The following is an 11,841-nucleotide window of genomic DNA, read 5'->3' on the forward strand; positions in this document are numbered from 1 at the left end:
AGTGCACTGGATTTCTGGTCTGATTGTTTGTTATATTTTTCATTATCTGTTAACAATGAAGGTCTGATTTTCCGACCAAAACAAGGGAGGGATAAAACAAACTGAAAAGTCAGTATATCGTATGCACAGTGTTTTTATGTAATTTTGAAAGAGTGGGAAGAGTTGAAATTGTGACGGTGTGAATCGCAACCATATAAATCATAGTGCAGAACCTTGGAATTGGTGAAGAAATGATCGACATGTTTGAAAAGGAAAAATGGCGGGAAAAGAGTATGGAAATGTAGATATCTGTGAATGAGAAAAAAAGCTTTCATCATAGACCCTCCATGCATCGATATTTAAACAATAAACTATCCTAGTTATTGTCTTTGCGACGAAAAGGCGCCGTAAAACAATAAACTCCGCAACGTATCTCCCCCTATACCTCCATATTGTACCGAAGTATCGCCCACAGCTGTGGGTGACACTTCCTTTTTTGTACCATAGACCCTACAGTGTTGTCATTTAGTATACAGTATTTCCTGCAGTAAATGAGTACAAAATAAGCTTGAACCTTCAATTACGTTCGCATCTCACACTTTGCAGTTTTTCATTGTAAATTTTACCCGGCGTTGGAATTGGTCCTGAAAACGACCGATGTATTTCGAAAGAAAGGAGCACTAAGGGAATGGGATATGATAGACTTGTGTGCATGGGAAAACAGCTGACGATGAGTACACTTTCATGCATCGATATGATATGTAGGGTCATGATTATAGACATGAAGGATCCCAGTTATTGTCTTGGCAATGAAAGGGTTTACAAGAAACACAGTGTGCCACTATAAGCTCAAGCACTCATATTTTGTGAGGTATAATGTTGAGGAGAAAATCGTTCTAGGAGTCATGATCATATATTCAGTCAGATAACACAAGTCTCGAGCAGGTTGAGGTAGTTCTCTTTTTGGAGGATGTGGTGGTCCTGAAAAGGACCGTTTGGTTTGTGTATGCTGGGCATACGATTTACTTGGAGCTGGTGTATTTGGTGACGGCTTTGGTACCCTCACTGACGGCGTGCTTGGCAAGCTCACCGGGCAGCAAGAGACGTACAGCAGTCTGGACTTCTCTGCTGGTAATGGTGGATCTCTTGTTGTAGAGGGCAAGACGGGAAGCTTCAGCGGCAATACGCTCGAAGATATCGTTGACGAAGCTGTTCATGATAGACATGGCCTTGGATGAGATACCAGTGTCTGGGTGAACTTGCTTCATGACTTTGTAGATGTAGATACCATAGCTTTCCTTCCTTTTCCTCTTTCTCTTCTTGTCGCCACCACGGGCGGCTTTAGCCTTACCGGCTTTCTTGGCTGCTTTACCACTTACTTTAGGAGGCATATTGAACGTCTAAATAAGTTGTTCGATATGAAGAATACTGGCAAATGACGCTATATTTATAGCTTAAGAAATGCAAATGAGGGATCCTAGCACATGGCGGGAAGTTTGTCATATTGATTGTCAGTTTGACATGAATAAACAGTAACGATTTTTGTACCTGCATGTAGAAGCACGAACCTTTCTGTCATTGGTCGGTATGGTGAGTTTTAGCACGTTATTCACCTTGATTGGCTGAAGGTGACGACATTCGGGATCTTTGTCAAGGCTATAAATAAGGACATCTTAGCGGCGAATGTCATTTGGTTGAATCACATATCAAGCATCAAACGAAAATGTCTGGACGTGGTAAAGGAGGCAAAGCAAAGGGTAAGGCAAAGAGCCGTTCCAGCCGTGCTGGTCTGCAGTTCCCAGTTGGTCGTGTGCACCGTTTCCTTCGCAAGGGCAACTATGCCAAGCGTGTTGGTGCTGGTGCCCCAGTCTACTTGGCTGCCGTTCTCGAATACTTGGCAGCTGAAATCCTTGAGTTGGCAGGAAACGCCGCCCGTGACAACAAGAAGACCAGAATCATCCCCCGCCACTTGCAGTTGGCTGTCCGTAATGACGAAGAATTGAACAAACTTCTGGGAGGTGTCACCATTGCCCAGGGTGGTGTATTGCCAAACATCCAGGCAGTACTCTTGCCCAAGAAATCTCAGGCTAAATCCAAGTAAATCGTTTGTCTTTAACAGTCAGACACAAACAAAACGGCCCTTTTCAGGGCCAACACATCCTCCCAAAAGAGAACTACTATATCCATAAAGTTTATGTATGTATGTATGTATGTATGTATGTATGTATGTATGTTTTGTTTGTAAATTGTATACTACCGTAGTATGCCTGTGTGACTGATGTGTATGTATGTATGTATGTTGTGCGGTCGCCGGCGGCGCTGCACATAGAAGTTCTTCTAACCTGCTGTGTGCCGCTCACGTTGTGGTTTACGCGGCATCTCAAAGTGAAAGGCGCAATTATTGATTATTTGTGCTGGAATTTCACCCTTTGTGACCTCAAATGAAATAGAGACGAACATATGTGAACAATTTCAGACCATAACGTCCTTGTACACCCAGCACATTTGGGTTTCTGTACGGTTCACTAGTACATACCTGAGTGGATCAATTGTGTACATGGCTGTTTGAAATCAGTATAAATTTAAATGATCTACGATGCATACAACCAAACAACACTTTTCAAGGCCACCACATTACTGAAGGGAAAAAAACAGAGAACCACTCATTATAAAGTCAATGTATGGAGGTGGAACAATGTGTACAAATTAATACACGTATTTCCTTAGGTATCAAAGATATTTAATAATTGCGACATTCAATAGTATAACATATAACAGTACTGATTGCTAATGATGTTGCAGGGTGGTGGCGAATACATGTACATGTAGAACTGATAGAAAAACATCTGTTTCATTAAAATTAATTACGTACCATAGACATTGGCGAGAGAGAGAAAGAGAGTGTGTGTGTCTGTGTGTGTGTGTGTCTGTGTGTGTGTGTGTGTGTGTGTGTGTGTGTGTGTGTGTGTGTGTGTGTGAAATACAATGGCTATACAATAGTTGACATTTGTAAACAATTAATCATCATATTTGACATTACAGGTTGAGGAATGCGCGTTTTCATTGTTTGTGTACAATAAAAGAATATGTATGGTAGCCCTTCAATAGCCTGCATCGTGGATCATTTAGGTTGGTGACCAATAATGAAGTGCTATCACAGGGTGCTCAGGCTCATTTAGTTCTGTTTACAAATATAAACAAAACAAAATAAACATACAAGTAAACAAACAAACAAACAAAATAAACTGACAAATGAGTAGATACATACATGAGTAAACGACAACAAACCAACGAACAACCAAACACTGCCCCCCCCCCCGAAATGGTCACATATAACCCACGGTTATTTCCATATGTGACCATTTCGGGGGGGAGGGGGGGGCAGTGTTTGGTTGTTCGTTGGTTTGTTGTCGTTTACTCGTTTATGTATCTACTCATTTGTCAGTATATTTTGTTTGTTTGTTTACTTGTTTATTTGTTTGTTTGTTTGTTTTTGTTTGTTTGTTTGTTTGTTTGTTTACTTGTATGTTTGTTTTGTTTTGTTTATATTTGTAAACAGAACTAAATGAGCCTGAGCACCCTGTGGTGCTATCAACATACTTCTAAAAGTCTTCAGTAACAAACAAGTACCTAACGATAAAAAAATTTCAAGGGCGTGGCATGGGGCATTTAGAATCGCCTTCGTGGAAACATGATCATACGATTTAAAAAAATGGATTTAATTTGTTTGTTGTTGTACTGGGAATTCAACTCCCAGCGATTTGTGTACAGTGTATATAAATACAAATGTAGACTTCTGCAAAAATGGTGTTAGCTTATAAAGCCTTGTTCTGTAGGTATTGGATTAGTGTAATAACGTATTACACTTTGTACCGGAACTGTAGTCTATAGAGTACACGCTTTTCTAAAATGAAATCATCATACATTCCAAAGCTTGAAGTAAACTTGATCCATTTTAACCTCAAAATAAAAAGCACACGAAATAGATGGTCAATGGATTATACATATCCTGGTTCATAACACCGTTCTTTAATCAACCAATCCCGACTTTTCTTCCATATATATTTGTGTAATCATAACCGTCTAGCTAATACTACAAATTTTATTGATTTATCAGTTTACACACATCCTAAAAGCGGAATATACGAGATGATTTCAAATCTGTTTTGCTGTAATTTGGATACCTTGGTACACAACTATGGTATGCGAGTCATGAGAGTTCCTGTAATGGGTCACGTCCCGGGCATCAAATGTCAACAATATAATGTAGTTCGTCATTTACGGAGAACTGGTGGATCAATAATACGTGGAATCGTTATTGAAATGAAAGTTCAAAAGAGAATCCAATAAATACATTTCATCAAACCAATTGGGTTAACCCTGGCCCTGGCCATAAACTTGCATATTGTCCGCCATATATAGGGTCGTATTAACATGACCTGTTAACGGACAAATTATATCACGTATTACATACATATGTACTGTACTGTACGAGACTATTAATTTTCTCATCGGTGTAAATAAAGGGCCGCTCGAATTCTTAACTTCCAACCATCCCTATATTCACACGTACATTACTTTGATAGCGTGTCGGTTCCCTTCCTCGGTGACTGTGATAGCAATTCGCTGTGGTCCATACTTGCTGACCGCTACACGTATTGGATTGGTGAGTTCACCGAATTTTACATGTTGGATGAAGTTACCGTATACGTCATATTGACTCAACCTATTGTTACCAGAGTCACATACATAAATGTTGTCGATGTCATCCACGTCGATGCCGCGAGGATTCATGAATTGGTTGTCTTTGGATCCTCTGGATCCAAAGTGGCTCACGTATTCCCCACCAGTGTTAAGGATGACGACTCGATGATTGTTGGTGTCCGATACGACCATTTGGTTTTTGGAATTGACACGTACTGAGCTCGGTTGACTTAACCACGAAGAACCTTTCGAAATGCCTTTGGTATTGAATACTTTCTCCAGTTTTCCCTCGGTTGTGAATTTCTTTATGCAGTGCTTTCTCAAGGTCTGCCAATCGGTCACAAGCACGCTCTGTCCGTCTCTAGTGAGAGCAATGCTTTCAGGATTAGTCAATTCACCCTGCCCGAATGTTCTGATCAGTTCGTTTCTCTCGTTACATACAACCACCTGTTTGTTCATATTGTCCGTAGTGAAGTATCGCCCATCTTCGGACACCGCGATATCATTAGGTGTAAATGGTTTGGGGAAATGACTTGGGAAAGTGATGGTAGATGTGTGGTTTCCCCACGAGTCAAGAACTTGTAGTTTACTGTTGTTTTTATCAGCCACAACCAGTCGATTTTTATGATTCATGGTTACACCATCTGGGTTCATGGGTTTTTCACCCCTTGATGTTGATTGACCGATCGCCTTCACCACTCCCTTCTGAGGAATAACTTTGATATCGAAAGGAGAGTCCCTCAATGGTTCACCCCCTACAGACAGTCTCAAGACATGCTTCCCTTCATCCTGGAAATTCAACGTCAGCGTATGAGAGCCATCTGGAAAATCATCGATGTCGACAACCTTGGTTTTCCCACTTGGATCAGTCGACTCCGCTTTGACTGCATTGTATGCCGCGATGTTCTTGTTTTCTCTATCCCTGGTTGAAATGACAATGTTCTGTTTTTCTCCAACTCTCAGTACACTTTTCACTGATGTGTAAAGGATGCATGATCTGATTCGAATTCGAAATCCCCACACTCACTTGGGGTGAGTGGTACATCCATGGCCTGAAGATGGAGAATTTTAGATGCCACTCCTTTTTGTGACATCAAGTACTCAGCGGGGGTTGCGTAACTCAACAGGGTATTGGCGAAGGACCAAGCACTACTAACCATGGCGTCGATCTGTTGTAGTTCGTCTAGTTGGTTACTCAGTGCTTTCGTTTTGTGCGATGCGACTTGTTTTAGCTCCTCTTTTGCCCTTGCTTTCATCTGCTGTATCTGGTTTATCATTTTACTTGCCTGGTCATCGATTCTACCATCGGCATCCGTGAGACATCCTGATACTTTCTCTGCCTCCAGTTTTACTGTCGAAATTGCTTGCTTTAGGTCTTCTGTTTTCAATTTCAAGCCTTGAAGCGATTGCCTTAATTCGAACTTCTTAAGCTTAGTAACCTCATCTAAGCTGACAATCTTGTGATCTGGTTGGCGATGTTCAACCAAAGAACACTTCTGACACAAAGGAACATCACAGGTAGCACAAAACGAAAGGATTTCATTTTCAGGATGACGATTACACCTTACCATAGGTTGGTAGTTTGCTTCACCTTCAGATTGACCCTGGCGTTGTATAATAGGAAACAATTGGTGACTCCTGGATCGGCCTTGACTTATGTGCTTCTTAGTACAACCGGCACAGAATCGCACTGCACAATCCTCACACAGGACGGTAGCTGGTCTACTAGCACATTCAATGCACGTTTGTGTATTCTGTAACCCTTCACTCCTTATATTCTCGAGGCATTCCGACAATGAAGTTAGAAAGAAATTCTGCTTTAAACACCTCACTCCATTTGCACCAATGTTGGAGCACTGACGACACACAGGGCATATTACCTTCTCGGCGTTTTCACCTATCCACTCTTCAAGACACTGTCCACAGAAAGAGTGAAGGCAGGACAGCGTTTTCGGATCCTTGTAAATTTCAAAACAAATCGCACATTTCAAAAATCCATCTTGTATTAGACCTGCCACGTCATGCGGCGAGGTAGCTGTGGCCATTTTCGTTTCAGTGTGTATATTGTCAAAGCAATCAGAACTTACGGCAATATAAGGCGAGGTTGCACTTTGAATATGTAGAGCTTCAGATCAACACGCAGATGAACTTTGGCTATACATGGCTGACTAACAGTGTCGATGATATATCACGTGACAATGTTCGTCCGAAGGCTGGGCGGTAGCCGTTGTCACAATATGTCGGATGTGTCACATGACGAATGGTGACCCCAAAAAAATTCAAACGTATAAGGCTGCAGCAATTTAATGGACTGCAACATAAATTGAGAGAGAGAGAGAGAGAGAGAGAGAAAGAGAGAGAGAAAGAGAGAGAGAGACAGACAGACAGACAGACAGACAGACAGACAGACAGACAGACAGACAGACAGACAGACAGACAATCAGTTTTGCTGTGGATGTTTTCGGACATACACTCTAACATATTAACAAAAAAATCTATAACCAGGTATGGATAAGGTCAAGGTGAAAGGTTGTCACTATATTCTTTTCTACAAAAGTACTTCAATATTGTTATCAATTGTGGCGCCATCAATTGTATTATGTTTGACAAGCTGTCCCAAGCCACCATATGCACACATTAAATGTACACTATCCCCTGTAATAATTAATCAATATATCTTTAATATGAAATACAGCGACAAACAATACTTATGGCAAACACTATTTCAGTAAAGGTGGAAAAATAGAGAAGTCCAGACGGAGGGGGGCGGGGGGTTACAAATCTGAACCTTTTTTAACTTCTTTTTTTATTAATTTATATAAGGCCTAAAAATTGTTTGGTTCCGGTTACCCTACCCCACCTAGCTTTTCAATGCCGACCCTAAATTTTTTTACGAATTCGAGAGAAAAAAAAATAAAACCACAAAAATTGTGTGAAGTCTCACGAGAAATAGTGGATGTGGAAACTGACATCAACTTAAAAAGACAAAATAATACTGTTCTTCCAATCTGTACTGTACTGTATATCTGATATGAAGAAATAAACAACACAGAAACTATTTGGGGGAAAATATAATAAAATAAAAAATCTACCTACCTCACCTCTTCTAAAAATTGAGCATAATCGGAAGCACACAAGTTTTTATTAGACCTAAAGAGTCTGTGATATGTTTTCAACTTGCTATGATTAACAAACACCTTTCTAAACACCAGACGAATATAAACCCACACAGTGATCATTTTAAGTGACCTAGGGTTTCAACTTTACATTTCAATGTATACTTCATTAGTATTGCCACTTCGATAACGCAGTAGGCTATTTTCATTAGGCATACTTTGGTAATAAAAAATAAGTGACTAACTAGTCCCATAAGGTTAATACAACAAAAACAGTGAACTGTCTACGCACTGTTCTTTCGAACCCGTAGTCTGTAGTGTATGTCGCAAAAAAGACATTTATGCATCCTTGTTTACGTCATTTGTTTGTTTGTTTTATTTAGTTTTTTGTGTAGTATATACCTGGCTTTTATTTTGTTCCGCGTAACTTTTAGGACCTATTTTTGAGATCAAATATGTTTGCTACTGAACAAGAATTAACTAAGAATTAACTAATTAATTAATTGATTAATTAATTAATTAAGAATTAACTGCTAATGTGTACTCAAATAATTTGACCATTCTATTTTTGGTCACAATTTTTTGTTTTAATAAACCATGTATTATAATTATCATTATTTTAATTATTATTATTACTAACGTTGGAAACCACACACCTCTTTACGGCACCACCAAGGACGTCAGCGGCCCGTGATAGGTTGCCCTGACTTGCTAGAATGTATGAATACATAGTCTCACACTATCAGTCATGACTGATGCCCCTAGTGGCGAACTAGTCATTAAAACGTGTAAACTTTGAAGAGAAATGTAAAGTTGAGTCACGTGATATTTCAGATATTGAGTAGGTCCGAAGTCTGCCCGCTGGATAACTCGGGGTAGGTCCCCCAACAGTTAATTCCGTACGAATTGTAATCCTATATACAACACAAACCATTAAATGTATAATGGTCCTGTGTCAAATATCATATCATTCCGTGACCTCATCATGCAGCATATGCATTTACAATCTCCTACAATTTAATCTCTCAAAGTAAAAGTTATCTGATTATCTGAGATGTGTTGTCGTAGCATCTCTGTCTATATAGTATGTATGTATGTATGTATGTATGTATGTATGTATGTATGTATGTGTGTATGTATGTATGTATGTATGTATGTGTGTGTATGTATGTATGTATGTATGTATGTATGTATGTGTGTGTATGTATGTATGTATGTATGTATACGTATGTATATGTATGTATGTGTGTGTGCGTGTGTGTGTGTGTGTGTGTGTGTGTGTGTGTGTGTGTGTGTGTGTGTGTGTGTGTGTGTGTGTGTGTGTGCGTGCGTGCATATGTCGTCCGTTAATATAAGCTTATAAATACGTTTCGGCACTTGATGTTACAAAATGATATTTCCTGACAGTAACTTCATGTCCCATTCTTAATGCCCATCTAAGAGAGTAACACCCCCTGGGCACATTATCAAATATTAAACACAAGACAAGTGACATGAAGCATTACAGTGGGTTCCAGTAACCTGTGAACATGGCGCTTTCAAAACCTAAGCTGGGCGAATCACTGTTCAGCGAAGTTGGTGAAGAGTTTACAAAATGTTCGATGTGTAAGCAGTCGTACGATGATCCAAGAACGCTACCATGTCTTCATACGTTTTGTACAAGGTGTCTGAAAGAGCTAGTCACAAGAAATCATGGTGAGTTAACATGTCCTCGTTGCAGACAATACTGTGTGCTCAGTGACGATGGTGTAGGTACACTGAAGAAAGCCCACTTTGTTATTTCGGTGTCCGAAGTTCTTCAAAAACTGGAGAAAAACAGGCGACTATCAAACAGTTCGTGCTCCTACTGCGAAGATACCATGGCATCGGTCGTCTGTGAGGATTGCACGGTCGTTTTATGTGAAGAGTGCACCACAAAACATATCAGTGAAAATCCTTCAAAAGCCCATCGACTCAAACCTAAACAAGACATCAGTGGTCTGAATACGTTGAGTGAAGCAAAAGTGTATTGTACGAAGCATCCGGAAAGCGTAATTGAACTGTACTGCGTCACGTGCGAAGTAGCTGTGTGTATGAAGTGTACAATGGTGGACCACCGTCCCCCAGATCATGTCCATAAGTACATTCATGAAACGTCTGAGGAAAAGAAGGGAGAAATGGTGACACTTCTGGACGATTTCCACTCGACAAAGGTGGAGGAAGTCATTGACGGTATAAACGCAGTGAAAGACGAATTAAAGAGACTAGACAGCCACAGTAATGATGCAGAAAGAAAAATAGAAGAACTCACGAAAAACATGACTGACCACTTGGAGAGGATGAAGGTAAAAGCCAGGAAAAATCTAAAGGAAAAAGTAGAGTTTAAAAGAGAAGTTCTGACCGCTCAGTTGTACCAACTAGAAACAGCAAAGACCCAGACAACAGACGCAGAAGCTTTCGGAAGGAAGTTACTCACTCTTGCAAATCCAGCCCAATATCTGATGTCAGACAAAGATGTAACAGATCGTATTGAATGTCTTCAACATTTGGAAATACCAAATGTACCGGAGGAGGGAGGCGAACTGGATTTCACCTGCAATGAAAATATCAGCAAGATAGACATCGGATCGGTTAGAGAGACAACTGCCGATGGCGCCAATTCCCATGTCACCCCCCTGAAAAACGTATATAGAATTGGTGAAGAAGAGAGAATCCTCATCACTACGAAAGATTGGAAAGGGAGAGATATCACTGCATATAACAGCGTCAAGGCAAAGTTAACTGGACCAACTGGAGTGATGGAGGCATTACAAGTAAGAGATCGAAAGGACTGTAGGCACGAAGTAACATTCCTAGCTCTGACAGAAGGTAGTTATCAGATTAAAATCACCGTTGGCAACCAACCATTGAAGGGTTCCCCGTTTAACTTGAAAGTGGCACCACCAGAAGGAATCGTCAAGGTCATGGGGGGCCAGGGATCAGCGGATGGTCAATTCTCATATCCTAATGGAATAATAGAAGACCACAAAGGCAGACTTGTGGTAGCGGACAAGCTTAATGGAAGGCTTCAAATCATCAGTTGGGATGGCACACCACAGAAGACATTGGTATTTCAAGACTTCCCCAAGCCTTTCATACCAGTCGATGTAGCAGTAGGTCCCAACAACGAATATTTCGCCATTGATGATGGTAATAAGCAGGTAGTTGTTTGCAACGACCAAAATAATGTCCTTGCAACTTTTGGAAAGAACGAGTTCTCCAACCCCAAAGGCATATGTGTGACGAAAGACGGTCATGTTCTAGTAACAGACTTCCAGTCTATGCGTCGACATGGCGTCAAGAAGTTCACACTTGATGGCAAACTTGTCCAATCTCACTGCTACAAGGGAAGTGGTAAAGAGAAGGTTAATCAACCATACTCAGTCAAGACAGATAGCTACAACAGAATGGTGATTTCAGACTCTGGTAACAATCGCATTCAAATACTAAATGAAGATGGCCAGTACGCTGACGCCTTTGGAACTCGGGGGAGTAAGGAAGAGCAGTTCTGCGCACCTCGTGGCATAGACCTGGACGAAAACGATAACATCTACATTTGTGATAAAGATAATCATCGTATCACAGAGTACAGCGCTAATGGAGACTTTCTCCACTACGTTGTGATTGATGACGTGAAAAACCCCAACCGCGTTACAGTCAGCAGGGAAGAACCTCGCCGTATTGCAGTGACGGAATTCGGCAGTCATTACATCAAAGTGATTTATATCTAGACATTGACACGTTGGAATGCGGCAAACCAACACATCGATTCCTGCAAAGTAATCGTATACCTTTAGAAAAAAAAAGAAAGAGTAAGATGACGAATAAAGAAAATAATACAAAAACAAGCTTAGAAGCAAGAGCTCACTATAAATTTTGATCAATTTTGAAAGAACCTGAGTAACCACACCAGAACTCATAATGGTCGGATGAACTTCGAAAGAACTGGCATAGCCTAAAGTATTTAAACATCCTTTAACGACAAGTGGCATTGCTCTTAACAACGTTAATGACGTAAAAGTCG

General features: G+C 40.5%; 1 protein-coding gene and 2 pseudogenes across 1 annotated transcript; 1 reads left to right on the plus strand and 2 right to left on the minus strand.

Annotated features, from left to right (window-relative positions):
- Positions 1–1,001: 1,001 nt before the first annotated feature.
- On the minus strand, positions 1,002–1,370 carry LOC144433929 (histone H2B, gonadal pseudogene; annotated as a pseudogene).
- A 332-nt stretch (positions 1,371–1,702) lies between these two features.
- Positions 1,703–2,080, plus strand: LOC144433884 (histone H2A-like). The gene has a single exon (XM_078122276.1). The coding sequence runs from the start codon at positions 1,703–1,705 to the stop codon at positions 2,078–2,080; it is 378 nt and encodes a 125-aa protein (XP_077978402.1).
- Positions 2,081–4,542: 2,462 nt separating this feature from the next.
- LOC144434359 (tripartite motif-containing protein 3-like) lies at positions 4,543–6,728 on the minus strand (annotated as a pseudogene).
- Between the last annotated feature and the right edge of the window lie 5,113 nt (positions 6,729–11,841).

Source organism: Glandiceps talaboti, chromosome 4 (assembly GCF_964340395.1).
Source record: "Glandiceps talaboti chromosome 4, keGlaTala1.1, whole genome shotgun sequence".
In the NCBI taxonomy this organism is placed as follows: Eukaryota; Metazoa; Hemichordata; class Enteropneusta; family Spengelidae; genus Glandiceps; species Glandiceps talaboti.